At 44.3% G+C, this 19,514-nt stretch overlaps 2 protein-coding genes across 11 annotated transcripts; both read left to right on the top strand.

Annotated features, from left to right (window-relative positions):
- The first annotated feature begins 22 nt into the window (after nucleotides 1-22).
- Nucleotides 23-2,825, top strand: MRPL18 (mitochondrial ribosomal protein L18). 2 transcript variants are annotated; one of them, XM_030021235.2, is made up of 4 exons: nucleotides 23-191; nucleotides 965-1,121; nucleotides 2,130-2,364; nucleotides 2,623-2,825. In XM_030021235.2, exons 1-4 carry the CDS (start codon nucleotides 128-130, stop codon nucleotides 2,692-2,694), a joined length of 528 nt encoding a protein of 175 aa, XP_029877095.1. In that variant the 5' UTR covers nucleotides 23-127; the 3' UTR covers nucleotides 2,695-2,825. The 2 variants fall into 2 exon arrangements, with proteins under 2 accessions (XP_029877095.1, XP_029877094.1); XM_030021234.2 differs by having other exon boundaries at nucleotides 25-191; nucleotides 941-1,121.
- A 381-nt stretch (nucleotides 2,826-3,206) lies between these two features.
- On the top strand, nucleotides 3,207-18,352 carry PNLDC1 (PARN like ribonuclease domain containing exonuclease 1). 9 transcript variants are annotated; one of them, XM_030021226.2, is made up of 19 exons: nucleotides 3,207-3,222; nucleotides 4,190-4,247; nucleotides 4,351-4,442; nucleotides 5,409-5,442; nucleotides 5,566-5,689; nucleotides 6,403-6,491; nucleotides 6,784-6,884; nucleotides 8,202-8,278; nucleotides 9,158-9,295; nucleotides 10,230-10,299; nucleotides 10,555-10,640; nucleotides 10,868-10,923; nucleotides 12,001-12,065; nucleotides 12,933-12,986; nucleotides 13,203-13,245; nucleotides 13,818-13,917; nucleotides 14,399-14,574; nucleotides 14,747-14,845; nucleotides 15,418-18,351. In XM_030021226.2, the coding sequence occupies exons 2-19, from the start codon at nucleotides 4,198-4,200 to the stop codon at nucleotides 15,488-15,490; spliced, it is 1,527 nt and encodes a 508-aa protein (XP_029877086.1). In that variant the 5' UTR covers nucleotides 3,207-3,222; nucleotides 4,190-4,197; the 3' UTR covers nucleotides 15,491-18,351. The 9 variants fall into 9 exon arrangements, with proteins under 9 accessions (XP_029877086.1, XP_029877087.1, XP_029877090.1 ...); XM_030021227.2 differs by lacking the exon at nucleotides 3,207-3,222 and adding an exon at nucleotides 3,313-3,350; XM_030021230.2 differs by lacking the exon at nucleotides 3,207-3,222 and adding an exon at nucleotides 3,334-3,350 and having other exon boundaries at nucleotides 4,369-4,442; nucleotides 15,418-18,350.
- The last annotated feature ends 1,162 nt before the right edge of the window (nucleotides 18,353-19,514 follow it).

Below are 19,514 nucleotides of genomic sequence, written 5' to 3'. Positions count from 1 at the left end.
TGACTGCGGGCGGAAGTCCCTGAGGCCGGCTTCCGGGGGAAGTGCCGCCCTCGCCAAGATGGCGGCACTCAGCTGCCCGTGAGGGGAGGTGACTGCCGCCCGAGGCCGTGGCGGGCGCCGGCTCCCTATGGCGCTGAGCAGCCGCAGCCGCCTGCTGCTGGCGGCCGGCGGGCTCCAGGCGCGCAGAGCGGGTAAGCTCAGCCGCTCTGCGGCTCGCCATGCCGGCCCTTCCCGGCAGGGAGGCTCCGCGCCGCACCCCCCGCGCCGTGCTGCCGGCGGAGGGGTGATGCCGGGGTGATGCCGGGGTGATCCCAGGGCTGCTCCGCCGTGCGCAGGCCTCAGTCGGTGCCGGTCTCCCGCTTGTAATAGCCATTCGGGTTGCTGTGGGACTGGGCCGCTGCTGGGGCGTCTCCGGCCGGGGCGGGCGGTCTGACAAGGAGAGACACTGCCCGTCGCTCTGATGAGCGGTTCCCGCTGCTTCTCTGGACCGAAAAGTTGTGTAGCAGACTGAGTGTGCGAGCCTAACTCCAGATTCCTCTTTGTTAGGTTAATTAGTGACGATTAGGCTGACAGTATAGTGGATTTTTACCTTGTTATTTGGTAGCGCTGTTATTGGTTCTTTCTGTACTTCCAGTGTTTTGTAAAGCCTTAATCCTAGGGATCTTCTGGTCATGCATGAGTTTATACTTCATGCGTGAGTTTTGAACCAGTGTTAATATGGTTTTCATTTTTAGCTTACAGTTCACTTCATGAATTGCAGAAACAGGTTGAGCTCTGGTAATCTATCTATTAAGTGTTTAAAAAAAAAAAAAAAACAAAACCCCAGATTTTGCCCTGCTAACTCTTACAGGCTGCATCATTCTGTCTTGTATTCGTTCTACTGTCTGCATTATATTTTTTTTTTAAGTCTGGGGGATTTTATGTTCTGTTTTTCCCTAAGGTCTTCGTTTTGCATCAACTACAGCCACTCTCAAAACTGAGACCGAAGTGGACACGAATGAAAATGAGGTTGTTGCCCCAGACTTCACTAACAGAAATCCTCGGAACCTGGAGCAGTTGGCCCTGGCTAGGAAGGAGCGTGGCTGGAAGACAACATGGCCAAAGCGTGAATTCTGGCATAGGTGAGTCAGAAAGTCACCAGCAGAAACAAGGACTCCAAAAGAAAACAAACAAATAAACAAGACAAAGCCAAACCCCAGAAACCCACCAGGTGGAATGTCTACAGAGTGCACTTCTTGAGTTGTTGAATCAGTTGCCCCCTTAGTTGTTCTTAATCAACAGGTATCTTTTGTGCTCGGAGAACAGTAGGCTAGCATCATGTCAAAGTTAGCATACATGTTGAAGATCTTTCTGTCTATTGTTAAGGTAGCAGTAATATTGCTTCAGCAACTGCTGTTTAATTTAGGATTCTCCTAGTCCTGTGTTGACCATGCATCATTGTTTTATTTGAGGCACTGTAATAGTTTGGGGGTTTTTTTTTGTTTGCTTTTTTTTGCTTGTCATCTGGAAAATAAGTTCATTTTAAGCTGAGGATTCAAAATCATTATTTTGTTCTTGAGGGGAGAACCACATTCAGTTTGTTCATACCTGGAAGTCTGATTTTGTCTCAATGTGATAAGAAATAGTTGCTCCTAGTACTCTGTGGTTATGTGTTACGGCTTATGAAGTACTGCTTGACCACTTGCCGATCTTGACAAGTTGTTACCTGCTGTGTAAGCACAAGCCTTTCAGAGACTGCGTAGCGAACCTGAAGTTACATTTCTGCTGGAGCCGTTCCCCTGGTCTAGCTCATAAGCACCTGTACTGGACTGTGCAGGTGGACAGTGCTTGGTTTGGAGCGCGTGCTGGTGTGAGGCAGCGTAGGACTGTGCACCTGAGTAACTGGTGAAAAGTTGCTCTTGGAATTTCACTCTGCTGAACTGGTAATATGAGTCCTATTTTATGTCCTGACAAGTAAAACCCTAGATAATAAAAGCAATATCCAGATTTCATTATTATATTAATAGTTCTAGTACATTCAATTTTGTTTCACAAAGTGAGTTACTTACACATTTAAGCATTTGAATGTGTTCTCTCTGTACATCTGGAAAAGACATCATAATCCCGTGTTCATTCTTTCCTTCACTCAGATTACGGCTTGAGCGGACACAGCATTACGTAGAAGCCTTCGTTGAGCGCTGTAACGGGGATGTTGTGGTATCTGCCTCTACCCGAGAGTGGGCCATAAAGAGACATCTCTACAGTCCCAAGGGAGTAACAGCATGCAGAAACCTTGGCCGCGTAATGGCACAGCGCTGTTTGGAAGCAGGAATCAACTTTGTGAACTTTAAAGCTGTTATCCCCTGGGAATATCGTTGTGACTCGGCAAGTACCCATCTCCTTACGCTTATTTGGCCCTTTTTAAGCATAATTTTACTCCTCTTCACCATTAATTTTCTTATGTGGCTTGACAATCCCTTCTTGCAACACTCAAAAGGGTAGCTTTGACAAACTGCAGTTCCTGGCATTGTGCTTGAGTGAGGCTGTTAACCTCTGCCCCTCCACATAACGTGTCCCCACTGATACTTCGGTGCTGATGGCTTTTCTTTGTATTCATTCTTGTCTCTCTGTCTTTTAAACAAGATTCAGGAATTTGAAAAAGCTATGCAGGAGGGTGGTGTCATTCTGCGTGAGCCACGAAGAATCTATCAGTAAAATGGAGACCGTTGGGAAAACTTTCCAAGGCACGACGATTGCTTTTTTAGGTGTGTGTGCCGGCACAGTGAAGGTCCAGAGCTGGAAAAAGGTGGAACGTGGCATCTTACAATAAAATATTTTTAAATGGACAGAAGTGTGTCATATTCTTGATTCTAAAATTATCAACACCTTTAAGGCTAGAATAAATTGTTACCATAGTTCAGCCTGACAGGTTAACAGCATTTACTTCAAAATTCTGTAATTTTAGGGTATATTTTATTTTTAATATTTGGTTTTGTGTCTGTTCTAACCTGACCTCTGGAAATGCTTAGACATTTGATCCCTGTACACTGCCCGTCTAATTTAGCGAAGTGCAGTCATTAGGTGAATGTTTAGAACTGTAACAAAGTTACGCGCCAAACCTGGTAAAAATTAAATGCCCCGAACACACCTTTGCAGCTTTCGTGCAACCCTGACCTTCGAACTACTGCGCCCTCGCAGCTCTCGGAGGGAAGCCGCGCAACTGCCGGCGGCGGCAGGGACGAGGTGCCCCTTCCCCTCTTTCTGCCTCCGCCTGCTGCTTGTTCCCCGGCCGCAGCCGTGTGTCCGTCCGTCTGTCGGAGGGACGGGCAGAGCCCCGCGGTGCGCAGCGCCCGCAGCCCTTCCCGTTCCGGGTCCGAACCTCCGCGGCTTCCAGCTCGGCGTCCCCGCGCGCGGCCTGGCACTCCCCCCCTCCTCCCTTACGGTCAACCGCGGGTTCCCGTGCTGGGTTTTTTTTTCTTATTTTGCCTTTTTTTTCGTTAATTACGCCGGGGGGGTTTGTGTTTTTTTTAAAGCCGGGTGAAGACCCGCCGCCGGCGGCGCTGCGCGCAGGGCAGCGCGGAGGCCGGCGATGGAGGTGGGGGCGGCGGACTTCCAGCGGGGCCTGCCGCGCCTGCGGGGCCGCGTCCGCCGCGCCGCCTTCCTGGGTGAGCCCCGGCGGGGTGGGGGGCGGCCGGTGGTGGGTTGCGGGCCGTTAGCGCTGGCCCCGGCCCGCCCGCCCTGCGGTGGCTGAGGCGAGGCGGCGAGACCCTTGCCCGCTGAGGGGGCGAGGCGGCAGCGGGCGTTGAGGTGTGTTTTAGCAGGTGATGGCGCTGGCGCGCACCAGAAGAGCGAAGGCTGAGGCAGGACACGGGCGGCAGAGGGTTGGGAAGGGAGCCCTCGCTGCGGTGCTGGCCTCGGCTGGGCGGGCTGGGGGCTCTGGATGTTAGTTATGGGCCGGGGGGGCACGCACGTCCTGCAGAGGGCGAGTCGGGCCCCTCCCGGGGGGGTGTTTGGCATACCTCACCCTGCCACAGGGATGAGGGAGCAGGAGACTGCACAGCGGTCGGTTGCCTTTTCTCTTGAGCTTGCTGCCACTGGGTTTGACACAGAGGTTACGGTGGACAGAGGTGCTTTGGAAACCCTTGACCTGATGCCAGTGGAACGCATGCCTCATGTTTAAGTTTTTTTTGTGTTTTTTCCACCTCAACAGCCCTTGATATGGAGTTTACTGGCTTACATTCAACTTTCCCACAAAATAACCAGCCCAGGTAAAGCTGTTGGACTTGAAATGTGGGGGAGACTTGCTGCTCTAGCTCTGTGAGAACAACCTGTGCATTGCAAACCTTCTTGTTTCCATTCCCTTTCCCCCAGTTCTGGTTTTGTTCATAGCCTGTTTGATTCCCCTGCGGAGCGGTACCTGAAGGCCAGGCAGAGCGTCCAGCGCTTCACTGTTACTCAGCTTGGTAAGTGCTGTTATGACACAGAAAAAAATTTCCCAAGGTCCCAGTGGTAACTGGCCTTTTGCCAGCTGGTGAGCCCTGCGGGTAGCTCTGGCCTTGGTTCACTCATTACAGAGCCATTTGTTTGCTGTGGTAGTTTGTTTTTTTGTTGTTGGTTTTTGGTTTTTTCCCCCCTCTGAAGTATAATACTAACAACTTTTTAGTATTTTAAATAACTTAAAATCAGGTGGGCTGTATACTTTTTGCTGGTCTGAAATTGTTCATATTTAAAGATTGCAGCTACAAATACAGGGCTTTTAAAACAGAGGGTGCAAGCAAGAAATAGGTGCCAGCAGCTCCTATTCATGGCTGTGTCATTTGATACAGTGTATGAGTAAGGTGACTATCGGAGAGGAAAAGGCTAGCATTTCTGATATTCCAAAAATAATTTAAAAAATCAATGCAAGAACAGGCCTGTAGTGGTGGTGGAGGGCTATTGACAGTTAAGAACCAGTTAGAGGTCAAGAAACCAGCTCCAAAACTGTTTAAAATATTGTTCAAAGCCTTAGGCTTTTTAGGGATTAATAGGAAAAAAAGGAACCTAAGTAGTAAAAAACATGTTTCAGTCCTCTGTGGTGCCTAGCTCCTTCCAAATGCTTTTGGAGTGTAGTTGGACCCGCAGACCTGTGTATGCATAGTTGGAGATTTTCGTCACCAACTTGCCTCTTCTCACCTGTTGCTCAATCCATTTGCTATTTAATCAGGCTTGAGTCCTTTTCCCACCTGGCACTAGAAGCTTGTCCCTGTTCAGCTCTTGGGGAGCTGTGGAGTGGTCCAGCAGTTGCTGTTAAGATTTGCACTATGGCGTTAGTGAGTGGAAAACACATACTCCATCAGGGGATCCCCACATCCCTTACCTAATTTTCACAGTATCTGTAGATACCCAGCTAAACATTGCCATTTCAATGGAGGTTTCTCTCTGTCTTGCAGGGCTGGCAATATTCTCAAATGAAAATTCAAACAAGTAAGTAAAAAAGCAGTTTTCTGTTATAATGAAGACAGTGCAGTTGAGATTTTATGCAGAATTCTCTTGGGAGGAGCTATTTCTTGTAATTATCTTCTAGAGAGATTTTTCTTTTCATTGTAGGTATGTGGTGCATTCATACAACTTTTTCCTCTTTCCCTCAATGCTGGGAGTTACAGATGTCGAATTCACCCTTTCTGCATCTAGCATTCAGTTCCTGTCTCATTATGGCTTTGACTATAATAAGGTATATAATCTCTCTGCCAGAAATCTAGAACAGAGGAATTCTGTGCAATTACAGGAGAAATTAGAATTAGTATCCCTAAATGCTATGTTTCCAGGGTAAATAGCATCTTACTAAAGCATGAATGCATCATGTGGTTCATTATCAACAGGGAGAGCAAGTGCTGGTTTTTCTGAACAGCCGTAGAGGTGATAACCACATCTTTGTCAGTCTAAGACAGATTTCCCCACCTCAAAAAAAAGAAAACCTGTCTCTGGTGAGCTGAGGCATTACTAAACAGAACCCAGTGGGAGTCTTTATTAGCCATGAAGGTGGGGAAGTTTACCTGCAGCTTATGTATTGCCACATTTCCCATAAAATTCAGACTATGTCATTGCATGAGAGCACTGTTTAGCAATTTTGGACAGGAATTGTGATATCTTGACACTTGAAGTATATCATTAAAGGAAAGGTAAAAGCAGAGCAAAAAAACCTGATTACAGTTGACAAAAATCTTTTTCTTTCCTCCATACATAAACACGTCTTCCCTTATGTAAGAACGCATCTTGTGTTACCTACAATTTGTATTTTTGAAGAGGATATTCTGAGAATGAGGAACATCAGCATTTTCTAAGTATATGCCAGTTTTGAACCTGGCTGACCTGCTATTCCCTAATTTGCTGCAAGAAAGTCTAGAGGAGAGTAACTAACCTGGCATTTTCCCCCTCCCCCCTCAGTTCCTCAAAGATGGAATCCCATACATGAATGAGGTACAGGAGAAGATCCTTAGCCAGCATCTCTTGGAGGGTAGCTGGAAAGTCAGCAGGTAAGCGCTAGTCAGAGATGTGGATCCTCAGTACTGACTGTATTGACAGCTCATCTTCACTCAGATCACATTTTTTCGAAATATTAAAGCATATTGGTCTGAATGCCTCACCGCCAGCTGTTCCAGCATGCTGTGATCTGTCTGAAGGAAGACTGAGATCACAGGATACAATCTGGAGAGTTTGGTTAATGTTGGGAAGTGATGCTATTGCATTCCCACAGCAAGGCACAAGGCTGCATTTGTAAAGAGCTTTTTCTCACACTCTGCCTCGTTCCACCTGATCCTACTTTAGTGCCCTGGACAGGGATGTGCTGAAGAAGGCTATTGATGAAGTGACCCGTTGGATAGGTGCAGCAGAGGAAGAGGAGACTATGATTCTGCAGGATCTGAGTGGTATGAAACAGGGTGTCTCCCTTAGGCACCTTGTGCGCTCTGAGTGACTTCATCACTTCTCCTGAACCTCTGGGGCTGCTACTGTCCTTTGCTGCCTGTTCTGTTAAACTGCTCTGTTGAGAGTGAAACCATCTGTGCCCATCCTGCCTTTACAACTCTTTGCCCCTGTCTACGCCTCAGTTCCTGTCAGGCATTCATCTCTGGACTCTGCTTTGCTGCTCCATTGGGGTGGTGGGTCTTTCTGTAGTGGATGTCTAGGTGCTTGGAGCATGCTTTGTGGTAACTGACTTCCATTTTATGCTGCTTCAGAGCAGCAGCTGGAGAATTTGTAGTTACTCTGGATCAGGACAACTTTTGACTTGTTTTAAATCCTGGGTGATCTGTGTCTTGTTTTCTTCCCCTTGGAGAAGGGAAAGGTGGGTCTCCTTTCAGAGTTTGTTTCTTCTCATATGGTGCGACAAGGAGCCCCATGGAGACACATATATATGCCAGTGGGGATGAACAGGCCACTTACCACCTGTGTTAGCTTTTGGGAGCACTATAGAAGAGCTGAGGAATTTCTGTGCTTTTTTGGAGGAGTTGAGGGACAGGGAATTGTAGCAGAGAATAGTTTTTATGTTTGCTCACAGTAACCAAATCTTAATCCTCTAGGTCAGGGAGTAAAATACAGAGAAGGTTAGGAAGGACAGAAAGTATTTAAGGCTTTGTCTGTTGATGCTTTTTTGCAGAGTGTGAAATACAGGGGGTGGGGAGTGTGTTGTGTTTTGTATTTGCTACGTTAGCTGTAGTAGATATGATACTGATACTTTAACAGGGTTTGGCAATGGTTGAGCACCTGTGACAAGACAGACATTCATTTAAGTAAGCAATAAGACTGATTAAGGTGTCTTTTTTGAATGCTGTTCAGAAGAGGACTGGGTTAGTTCCTTATCAGCTGTGGGGGAAAATGCATTGGTACCTCTCCTGTACTTGGCTTCTGGGTGTGTTGCTCTGAAACCTTCCAAAACCACAGACAGTCTTTTTCATAGTAGCCTTCCTTCCTCTTCTTTTCAGTTAGTCTTTTCCTTTTTTCTGTGTCCTCACAAAAGCTCATTTGCCTGAAGTTCTCACTGTGACTTTTTTTTTTGTTTTGCCTTTTTTTTTTAATGTCATTGTGTATGGTAATGTACCAAGATCATACATTCAGGAGTATTTTCTGTACACTGGGGGATAAACATCTGGTCAATCCTTCTGTCTAGAAAAATATGTTTTTCTAAATAGGCTTGTCTGCACCTCTGAAGTTTTAACTTTTTTTTTTTTTCTTTTTTTTTTTCTCAGGCTCTCAGATATTTGAAGTTCAGCTGGTTCTGAGACAGGCTCTCCCAAATGTTTGGACACAGCCTCTTGGAGACAAGGTGAGATGGAAATGTGGACCTTTTGAAAAGAGAGTTTGTATCTAGACAGATAAGACTGGCATTCTTGCAGGGACTCTGAAATGTTGCTTGTACTTTCAATGATAGCGTCCTGGAGGAGGAGAAGACAATGACAAAGGAATGTTCTGGGAAGTGTTGATTGTGGGATCCCAAGAAAAGGGATCCAGAAAACAGTAACTTTGGTTTCTGTTTGTCCCGTAGCCACAAAATACCTTAAGCTGGAAGTGCTTGTCCTTGGGGCACTTCCCGAGGGGCGCTCTCTGCGTCTCCAGGCTTTTAGATCTCTCCTTCAATACTTCCACAAGAATGTACAGTTTTTAGCCTTTTTTGGTTTTTTTTTTTTTTGTGGTTGTCCTTTGCTGACTTTTGCCATGTAGTTGCTTTGAAGAATTTTACTCTGTCTGTTACATGGCTTGCTGTTTTGCTATTTGCTACTGCTGTTTTACATTTGGTGCAATATTTTCTGAATTAAATGTATTTACCCAGCCTTTTTACCTGAGGCATAGCCTTTGGGGACTCAGTTTGTGTGACTGCTGTTTGTTTCTGTTTTTTGGTGACATGAACTTAGCATATTGGTGTCAAGTTAAATTGAATTCTGTCCATCTGTGCTCCAAAAAAACCTGTGGTAGGAACCATCCTCTTAACAAGAGAAGCGTTAATAAGGCACCCTTAGAGCAGGTCTCTCTTGTTACTGGAGCACTGATCTCCATATGGAAGAGAAGTGAGACAGTCCTGATGCACTATTTCTCCATCCTTCATAGCCTAGAAGCTGAACATGTCCTCAGCATTACTGAACCCCAGTAAGCAATGTGCATACAACTAGCATGGGAGGCTGAGATACCCAATGACTGTTCTTTTCAGGTAATGGTGAAAAAAGTGAGTCCACAGCATCGTCAGCTTCTGGAGAACTCCCCTGACGACTGCTGCCAGAAGGAGCTCATTCTCCTGTCTGCCCGGGGCTTCACCAACCTCTTCCAGACACTTGTTAAAGCCAAGAAGGTAAAACGCCTCTTCCCTCCTCTCATTTTTCATCTCTTCTGGATTTGCTACACTGGATGTAGAGGGATAATAAAAGATAAAGTAGTAATTTGTATTAAATGATTTGACTCATTCAGTGGGATCATCCTGTTTGGTTGTCAGTAAAAATGAGATGAATTCTTAGATTGCAGTCATGGTTAGAAAAAATGAGTGTTAAACATTACGTCTTCTTACTGACCAGGTCCCAAAGCATGCTCAGAATTATGGATCCAAACACTAGATTTCCCTGTGTTACTTTTCTATTACTCCTACAAACCAAGTGCAGCCCGGGGAGAGGGAGCCAGAACCCATTCTGCAACGTGTTTCTTACGTCACTTGAGAAAATGCAGGAGTCTGCAATGTTGAAAATCCTTGTGTTACACAGCATAAGTCACCATCTAAGAAAGCTGAGCAGACTCTTGCCTTTTGGGCAAGTTATGCTTCTCAGCATATGACAGACCAGTTTATTGGACCATATGGACCATTGTTCTGATTATGTGTGGAAATTCCTATGTTCTGTGTGCAGATTATTGAATGAATTTCAGCTTCAGAAGACTATGGGTGATGTGCAGGCAAAGGCTGTCCCTCCCCTTGTGAGTTGTGCCTATAAATCTGATCGCTGGAAGATTTTACCAGTGTTCAGCTGAACTGAGAATCCACCTAGCTCCTTGAGTCCACTCAAACTAGAATGCTGCTGAAAAAATACCCTCCACAGAGAGTCCACAAGTCTGATTTTCTGAAAGAAGTAGTCCTCCTGTGAGCTTTGCAGCCTGAATGAGTTTTGGGTGAGCATGCATGAATGCTGTCCACCAGAGGAAAGGATTACAGCTGTTGAGCATGCCTAAAATTGGGTTATCTCTGAGCTCTCTTCAAAAATATGCTCCAATGGGCTGTTATGTTTATATTCTTCCCATAGCCCCTGGTGGGACACAACATGCTTATGGACCTTATGCATCTTCACGACAAGTTCTACAAGCCCCTTCCAGGTAATGCTGTACATAGCTGCTTTCCCCAGGCTGCTGCCTTTGCAGTGGGGTGGGACAGTAAGCACAGTGGTCATTTGCCACCCCAGCCACCCACAGTGCTTAGGCAAGCAGCAGTGCTGGTAGCCTCTTCTGAGCTCTAACTGCTGGAGTGGTGCATCGTTCTTCTGACTTCAACTGTCTTTCTTATTAATTTGAAATACCATTGGCTTTTCCTCAGTTTTATGATGTCTTTCTCCACATGTGTTTTGCTTTCAGAAAGCTATGAGGAATTTAAAAGGAACATTCACAACCTGTTTCCTGTCCTCATAGACACCAAGACTATAACAAAATCCATCTGGAAGGTGAGATGCAAAGGTCTTTCTGTTTGGAGTTAAGGCTTGTCTTTCACCCAGAAGAGAGGATGTCTTTTCTCAGTGCCCTGTGGTTACAGAACTGTGACCAGTTCTCAGTGTTGCCCTGAGACATTCTGATTTTAGATCTCATTTAATGGATCAGTAGTATCAGTAAATGAGCTCACTTACCAAGAGGTCTGGCTTGGTTGGTTCTCTAACATGTTTTTCTTTTATAGAAATGTCAGTTTCCTCCAGTATCTAATCTTTTGGAGGTATATGCAACTTTGTGCAGGTAAGTGGTGGGCTATAAAGCCTTCAGCAATCCTTTTGTTTTCTTGGGAAAGATATTTCAAAGTCAGTCACTTCTTATGTTCATACTTTCCCTCCTCCCAAATGTTTTCCAGCTGGTCTCTTGTCTTTCTAAATTTATGAGCAAAAGATTTGTTCATCTGTCTTATAAAGTAATTGTGCAGTAAATTATTTGTTCTAAGTCACTTCTCATATTGTACCACCATTACTTCACTGGTCACAAGTTTGGCTTGCAGACAGCCTTACATACAGCTTTAGAGTTGTATGTTGCTTATGTCGTGTTACTAAATGAGTTTCAGTTCTTAGTGAAAATATACCCTAACTTCAAATGCCGGCTCCCAAGAAAGAGCTGCATTGAGCCCAAAGCAGTAACTAAATAAAATGTGTAAATGGAGCACATGAGTAGATACCAAATCTCATGAGCTTAGCCATGATGTGGTAGAAGAGTTCTCTTTTTTTACACCTCTTCTGTGGATAAATTGTTTTCATGTCAATTTTGCTAAGAAAAGGAAAATTTCACCTCTTTCCCCTCACCCCCTGCTCCCAAGAAGGAGATGCAAAATCAGTGCTTATAAAAACTGTACTGGGATTCTGCTTTTTTTTTGTTTGGTTTAGCAGTTTCAGACTGGAGATTCTCACAAGTTTTTATACTTGTTTGTTCTGTCTTTTATTTCAGTCATTGCATGGGTATATGTTTATTAATCTGCCCTCCAGAGTTCCCCATTCAAATAGAACAATCTAGTCAACCCCTTTCCTTGGAGTTTTCCATTGAGTTTTAGTTCTGTTCGCATTTTTTGTGTGCATTTAGAGCAGACTTGCTGCTTAGAAGGTTTGATTGGGGGAAGAGACTGAGGAAGTATTTAGGAGTTAGTTTTCAGGAAGAAAACTGGTAGATACTATTCAGCTAAGTATCTTAGTGTTTTCATAGAATACTACCAAAGTTCCTTTTAAAGTCTTCAGTAGCTTTTTCTGAAATGAAGCCCCAGGTCACTAGAGAAGAGTAACTTGTCTCTAACGTAATGAGGAAAGACAAAAATCTTACACATCCACTTGTCTTCAGCAGCAAAGATCCCAAAGATCCAACGTGCCCCGTGATAGCTCTTGCAAGTGACTGCTCAAAATATGGTATGTTCTTAAGCAAATCTTCAAAGTCAGGTAGCTCAAAAGGGTTTTGTTTTACTCTGTGGATGTCCACATGCAAAGCTCGGATCAGTGCCAGTGGGTCTGCTGAATTTCCACTGAGCTGCCAATACACGTTTGTGTCCAGACCCAGAGCCTGGGCTCCCAAAACGTCATGCGTTCTGCATGTCCCTGGTAGCTGCCGAGGGTAATGCAGGGCAGGTTTGCATGAGGCTGCTAGCACAAATGACATTTAAGCTAAGTTGGGTTGAACTGAGCCTGACTTGGGGCTCTGAAGAGTCAGTAGCTCTTGGAAGGGGCAAGGGGAGGTGGGAAACAGTGGTCCTAGAATGGAAAATAGTGGGAACTAGTGGCAGTGACATCCCAGAAAGTAGCAGGAGCTCAGTGGCTTATGTGCAGGGTTAGTGGTGCTGTGTGTGCAGGAGGGTGTGTTCAGTACATGGTGCGATACTGGCTACAAGGCAGATGTTTCCTGGCTTCTGGCAGCATGGTGTCCTGCAGTGCAGGGCCTCCTGTGTTTTGAAATGGTTCCCATACCATCAATAATGTATACAACACAACTTGGCTTAGATCTTCATGAAAGTTAAAAGTTTTTAATGTGCATCTCACTAAGCTTTTCAGCCATCTGTTTAACTGCTGCCTTTTTGTTGGTATCGTTTTAAAGTGCATGGTAGAAACATAGACTTTCTGTGGGCTGTAAAGGTTTCAGGGTGAGGAAGGAAATAGAGCTGAGGGTGGGGGGAAAAAACTCCACAACAGTGGGTCTTATGAATGTTAGAGTTTTGCAGTGGAGCAGTTTCCACAGCGTGCTGAATGTATTTACTCCTTTTTGACTGTGTTGGACACTTACAGCTGAGAAGAAATCTCCTCATGAGGCAGGCTATGACGCATTTCTCTGTGGTTCAGGTAAAATGCTTCTTAAACACTTCTTCAGAGTTTGTGTTGGGACTTGGCAATTCTTCTCCTGCTCTGTAGCTCTATTTGATGTTAAGAAATATTTGTTTATATACAGTCTGTTGCTCTTAGTAACTTAGCTGCACTTTAGTGAGTTTTTGCTTTCCATTTGTTTAGTTACATTTCTTTAGCTTTGTTCTAATGCCACCTCATTATTCTTCCTTCTAGTTCTTCTGAAGTCAGCTCATTTGCTACTGTGCAGATTTACAGAGTGAGTGATGTTTAAATGTTTACTGAAAATTACATTACATAGATGGGTCCTACAGAAAACAGTCGTCAGTTTGCTCTGGGTGACTTTTTGTTTTGCAGGCTGGCCTTCCTTCTGGATAAGAGAAAGTGTTACTGGAAAGGTCACTGTTCTAATTAGATTTTTATTTTATAAATCTGAAAGTAGTAGCTTTATGTCAAAGCTGACATTTAAAAAAAAGAAATCAGGGGCCATGCGATGGCTCAGAGGTTGGGAAATGGCATTATGACTCCTTTATCCTTGAACAAGCTCTCTCAAGTTCAGTTCACTTGGGTAAGGGTCAAATCATTTTCCATTAGTTTCCATTTTTGAAATCTGTGTGATTCAGTGCCTTCAGTTAAGTTCCTAAGAGGCAACTGTTGAAATCCCTTCCCTTTGCTTGCAGCTTTTTGACTTCTGTAGAAGATACCAAGAGCTGAAATACCTATTTTGTCACTAGTTAAAGAGCTGCTTCAGGAGCTCTTGCTGCACAGACACTGTGCATCAGTGCAGCACTGGAGAAACAAAACTTTGTTCCATTTTGTTTTCTGATGTAGTGATGCAGCGGAGGCTGATCCTTCTTTCTCTCAGTATCTCACCGTGTTAGCCGAATATCTGAACAAAGTGAATTTCATCCGAGGTGGCGTTTCAAGCATTGTGCGTATGAATTGCAGGTCTGTGACCAGTTTGTGGGGTGCGTAGGTCAGTAGCCTAGTAGATGGCTTCACGAGAGGAGAAAAATCCACCAGTGCTTGAGCCCACCTTGGGAGAAGCTCATACAAATGGCACAACTGACCTTTCAAAATGGCAAATGAGTTGAATTTCTGCTTTGTGAAATGTTTTAATAGTATTATTCTGTAAGATGGCATTAGTCAGTTTACGTTGCCCTAATTTTCTCTGCTCTGTAAGAGAGCTTGCTATTTCTCTGGTGGTTTCTCCATGGTAGTCATGACAGTTTGCTTTTATGACTCATGTTTAGAAGAATCTTGGGTCAAAAGAAAAATAATTTTACACCAACAGCTGTGTTGTACAACCTGTCTTATTTACATGTTATGTTTTGCATATTTTCTGATTATATTAATAGTGCTTCTATAGTATTTCCGAACTCGGATATGTCTCGGTATTGTACATTTTCCAGAATTTTTCTGGGGAAGATGCTCCCTGCCGACATCCGCCTCTCTTGGTTGTCCATGTCCAAGGCTGGCCAGGGCTGAATGAAAGGCAGATTTACCAAGAGTTTAAAGCTCTTTGTCGCTTTGATGTCAGACGGCTTTCAAAGAACCAGTTCATTCTGCTGTCCAATAAATTTAAGCAGTAAGTCACCAGAAAGTCTTAATTTCCTGTCCCTTGATCCTCTTTGATCTAAGTCTTCATCCCATTCTCCCTCTGCTGTGACAACTCTTAGATAAAGAGATTCCTGTCCTGAGCTGTGGGATGCTATAAGCAGCCTGCAAGCCATGGCTTGTGATATCTGCTTTCATTACAGTGTCAGGCTTGTTCTGCGAGATTATAAGCATCACCCTCATCTGCGGATTTCTGTCTATCGCCACTGGAGACACTCTCCACTCGTGAACTGCCTGCTGCAGTGAGTTAGGGAAATCACAGGAATGGAGAGGGGGGGAAAAGCATTCCTTTCAGCGTGCCTGGCCCTGTCACAGTAGAGTCTGCTGCTCTTTTGCAATATTCTTCTGCCAGCCCTTCAGGACAGCAAGGGGTTCAGAAGCAGGTTCACTTGCCAACTGCTGGGTGGCTACTTGTGAGCTTTCAGCCCTGGGCAACTGGACTTTAATATTGATCCTGATTAACTGGGAAATGTTACCCCATCGATAGCACAAAACTATGTATGTGCTGTTATAACAGACAGAGGGTTATTTTAATGAGCTTTAATGCTAGCTTTAATAAGCTTGAGGAGAGAGAGGCAGAGTCTCCCAGGTGTGGGATGGATGTGTTTTTTCTACAGCAGAGTCAAAGGCTTGGTAGTAGGAGAGAATTCCAGATTCAAAGTGCACTCCTCTTGTGAGGTGGTGACAGCGATGCTCATGAAGGGTGAATTTCTGGCCTGACACAGTTTGGAAAAGAATCTCAGTGCTTAATAAGAACAAAATTAAGTCCTAAATATAAGTAGCCTAACTGCATTTTATTATGCTTGCTCTTTAGAGTCTCTAGTATTGTGGCACTGTGGTCTCTCTTGGCCTTTGTACTCGGAGGAGCTCCTTGCTGTTCATTCTAAAGGACTGCCTTACAGATGAGACATGAGGAATGCAGATCTTACTTTTTGTATTCGTCTGTGTTTTGTTTTGTTTCATTCAATAAATTGTGAGGAAAAAAAAAAAGCTATGAATAGTGTTTTTAATTGCTTTCTTGGAAATGTGTTTTTTTAAAGAGGATGTGTTGGTTTCCAATTTGTGGTGTTTTGTAATCTCTTCAAAGCATAGTCCCCTCCTGAAGAGGGAGAGATGGCTCTTTCAATGCCTAATTTACTTTGATCCTCTGTTGGTTCCTCACAGCTATTCATAATGCCCTGTTTGTTCCCAGTGCTTGTGCTGCTGCATAACACACATTTCTGATGAAGTTCGGGAAACTGTGAAATGAAAGAGGCTATTTTCAGCTTCAGTTGTAGAGCAGGGGAAACATCACTGCTTACCAAATGAAAATGGTAATGAGTTGATGGAGAAACCACTATTGGGGCTCATGAAGGATTCTGGGGAATAGTAAATAATTTGCAGTGCTATCAGTGTTGTGCAGTGGTATTTTCAGTGGCAGTGGAGCTGAGGATAGACACAGATAAGCAGAATTTATCAGCTTCCAATTTGTAGAATACACACAGGTCAGGTGAGTTGGCATGCATTTCTGTTTGCTTCTAGCGCACAGCATGTGAGCAGTCCTTTATCCAAAAATATCATGAGACATGCTTTGTTGATCAGTTTCTCTGATATAGCTAGAGTATTTGTCAGTCCAGGGACTGTGGTCTTCAGAAATTTTTCTTATTAAATTTCCTTCTCTTCTTAAAAACAGCCTGCTGATCCATGGTTTCCAAATAATGGTCCCTAGATTTCATCAGTCAGACCTAGTTGGATGGGGCCCATGATCATCTAATATGTAGAATCTGCCTTAAATGGGCTGTAAAATGGGAGTTGCTGCGGGGGACCTTAAAGCAGCAGCACAGTATTGCGTTGTGCCTGAAGATCACGTGCTCTCTGCTGCTAACGGTTTGCTGCTTTGCTGCTCTTTAGGAGAAAAGGGCAGTGTATCTTCAGATGTGGTTCTCGAGTTCTGTGCAGCTTGTGGTTAACAGCTCTTATTTCATAAGCCAGCTAAGTAACTGACTTCTTGATGATGGGGTTTTTTTTTTTGGTTGGGTTTTTTTTTTTTTTTTTTTTTTTTTGGTAACCCCTTCCAATGATGGGGTTCTGTGTCACAGTGTTGCTTCAAATACCAGTGTAACTATCTTCCTGTTTACTCTGTAATGTTTTTTTGTCTTTTAGCATCATTAGACACCCCCATTGTGTCAAGGAGAGCACAGGCTCTGTGTGTTGTGTAGATTGGGAAAATTTTCACTGGGTGTTACACGCAGTAGCATGCATTTTCCCATAAAAACCCTCTTTTTGGCTTATGACCTGGGAAACATAATACCCTTGTTCCCTGGGGTCCATATTCAGCTAGCAGCTTAAACGTGGGGAGGTGCAGCCTCACTTGCATCTAATCTTTACAGTCTGGGGATCATGAAGATACAGATGCTGTTACCTTTGAGAAGCACAGCAGTTTTTAAAGGAGCATGCACTTTGAAGGAGCCAAGAAATTGTTCTGTCTTTAAATTTTGCTCCCTTCCTCCCATTTTTTTCGAGTGGCACGCAGACAAATAATGAATTAATTCCCTGCAGTACTAGTCTCTCTCTTGGTTCATCCTCTAGAGAAAACCCTTCCCTGCGGAAGAAAGCAGAGATCCTTTCACCCCTTTTTGAGAAATATCCCATGGGTCTGACCATGCCTTCCCCCTTTCCAAGGGACAGACTTACCTCATGTAGCAACACAGTGTAGTGAATTGAGAGACTTGGCTTGCCTGCATTAGAGCTGGGAGAACTTATAAATAACAATTGCTGTAGATCTACTAGATATTCCTACTATAAATCAGGTAAGTTTACATGCAGAGTAAATACATGAAGAAGAAACGAGAGGGTTGAGTATATTCTGATCTCCCTCCTAGGGGAGAATTTACAGAAACAAGTTGCCTGCCTGTAATAACCTAGGGTCACTTGCTGCTCAGAGCCTTTTAAAGAGATCAATCAGATGTACTAGCAGTCAGTTCCCATGAAATGAGTTGGCTGGGGGCTAGTCTAACAAATCGGAGCAGCAACTTTTAGCTGTGGGAACAGATTTACAAGTCTTTCTGAGTGGCTGTAGATCAAGACAAAATCTCTCTGAACATGCCAATCTGGCCATTCTGACCTCAGCTGTTGCTTTTGCTCCAGACAAGGGAATTGTTATTAATTGAAGTTGGAAGGATCAAAAGTAGTTCAGGTTATGCCTGTTCCTGCCTGTCTTCTGCAAGGAGTGGGGGGTGCTTTTGATTCTTGTAAAGCCAATTCAGGGTGGTGCAACCTGCCTTGTAACTCTGGCTCTGAAGAGGTGCATGTCAAAGTTGCTGAGTGACTCTCAGGGCTGGCAGCTTAGAAAATCAAACCTGGCTCCCTAAGACAGTGATAAAACCACAGCGAAGTCCCTAGCAGCAGTTACAGCACACCTGCTTCTCAGCACTATGAGAAACTTGTACTTCAGCTGTAAGGCTTGAAAGGAGAGTTCCAACCCTCAATGAAACAAGATGTTAGAATTCAAGTTGTGAAGGTGTGCATTAAAGGTATAGCCCTGCAAACGAAGCATTGCAGATCAGAATATATCTATTTCCAAGAACAATTTGATTTTGATACATTGGCTTTTTTTTTTTTTTACATGTTCAAGATTAAATATGTGGGTTTTGAGATAACATCTCTACTCTGGTGGGAAGCCTCTCAGGGCACCTCCTGTTGCTGAACAGCCAGAGTGGAAGTCTTGCAATGGAGGAGCTCAGCATTGTCTCAGATTAAAAGAAATAATGTCATACCAGACTGTTGTTGAGAAATTTTATTTTTATCATTAATTTGGAAAAAAAAAAAAAAAAACCAAACCAAACCCAACAAACAACACTGTTCAATTATGCAAAAATATCTATGGATCTATACATGGAAAAGGCAAAATTGTCTCTAAATATTCCTTCAGATGTCATTCTTGCTGCTCGTGGCTTCAGTGGTGATATGCCAGATATAGTCTGGCGTTGGAGGAGGGCAGGATTTACCTCTCTTAAAAGGCAAGGTATTCTTTTTATATAGAAGAAAATTTTATATACTCCTGTGTTTTCTAATGGTGTGAATCAACGATTCCTCTTAATATTATGCATACATTCAAAATACATCATAGCTGAAAACCTTGGTACATCTTGGAGTGGTGAAGTTGCAAATGTTTTGCTGGACAAATCAAATGAAACAGCCTGGTGCAAAGTGCTGGCATCGCTCACCCCCTTGATGTGAGGTAGCCTAACAAGCCAGAATGGCTTTGGCTGTATTGCAGCACCACAGCTGGGTCAGAACTTTGTGTGCTGATAAAGCGACTGAGGAGATTTCCATATGCCTTTGACGTGGGAAAACCCTGCTGTAGAACTGCTCTGTTAACACATTTTTGTGGTGTTCTCCATATGCAGCAGCAGATCTGACTTTTGTTTTCTTGTTTTATCTCCCTTTTTTCCCATGGCTTTACACAACAGCCCTTCTCCAGTGGTTGCTGTAGGCTCTACCACTGGAGAACACCTGCCCAGAAGACTAACTGAGGGAGCAGTGCATGAAATGCTGTGGCCATATTTCTTCCAACAACCCTTACACTTAAGGGAAGGGGGTGATTATACCCAGTCTGACACAAGGGACCCTCAGAAGGGGAGTGTTGTGTTGGCCCAGTCGGCCCCAGTCTCTGTAAGGCAAGTACGTTAAGGAGATACAGACCAGCGATGCTGGGGAGGGCACAAATCTCTATCTCTTGGTTTGCTGGAGGAGCCCAAAAGCAATGGATTAGAGCTGTGCTGGAGGTGTGGCGTGTCTCGTGGTGGGGACAGCTGACAACTGAGATGGCTGGCTCGCAGAGCTGCTGCCTGGGCTAGCCCGCACATCCCTAGGAGGGCTGGTGGAGAGCCACCCGGGTGAGTATACGTAAGCACTGTGTATTTTGTTACA

Source organism: Aquila chrysaetos, chromosome 8 (genome assembly GCF_900496995.4).
Source record: "Aquila chrysaetos chrysaetos chromosome 8, bAquChr1.4, whole genome shotgun sequence".
NCBI classification, from domain to species: Eukaryota; Metazoa; Chordata; class Aves; order Accipitriformes; family Accipitridae; genus Aquila; species Aquila chrysaetos.
The sequence above is the reverse complement of the archived record's forward strand: the minus strand, read 5'-3'. Positions and strand labels throughout refer to the sequence as shown.

What these genes read in the sequence shown, in the direction of transcription:
- PNLDC1 (XM_041125110.1), top strand. Translation starts at nt 3,920, where the DNA reads ATGTTAGTTATGGGCCGGGGGGGCACGCACGTCCTGCAGAGGGCGAGT. An exon ending in CCACAAAATAACCAGCCCAG is followed by an intron (nt 4,248 to 4,368) that starts GTAAAGCTGTTG and finishes TTTTGTTCATAG; the next exon opens with CCTGTTTGATTCCCCTGCGG. An exon ending in TAACAAAATCCATCTGGAAG is followed by an intron (nt 10,641 to 10,867) that starts GTGAGATGCAAA and finishes TTTCTTTTATAG; the next exon opens with AAATGTCAGTTTCCTCCAGT.
- MRPL18 (XM_030021234.2), top strand. Translation starts at nt 128, where the DNA reads ATGGCGCTGAGCAGCCGCAGCCGCCTGCTGCTGGCGGCCGGCGGGCTC. An exon ending in AAGCGTGAATTCTGGCATAG is followed by an intron (nt 1,122 to 2,129) that starts GTGAGTCAGAAA and finishes TCCTTCACTCAG; the next exon opens with ATTACGGCTTGAGCGGACAC. An exon ending in GGGAATATCGTTGTGACTCG is followed by an intron (nt 2,365 to 2,622) that starts GCAAGTACCCAT and finishes CTTTTAAACAAG; the next exon opens with ATTCAGGAATTTGAAAAAGC.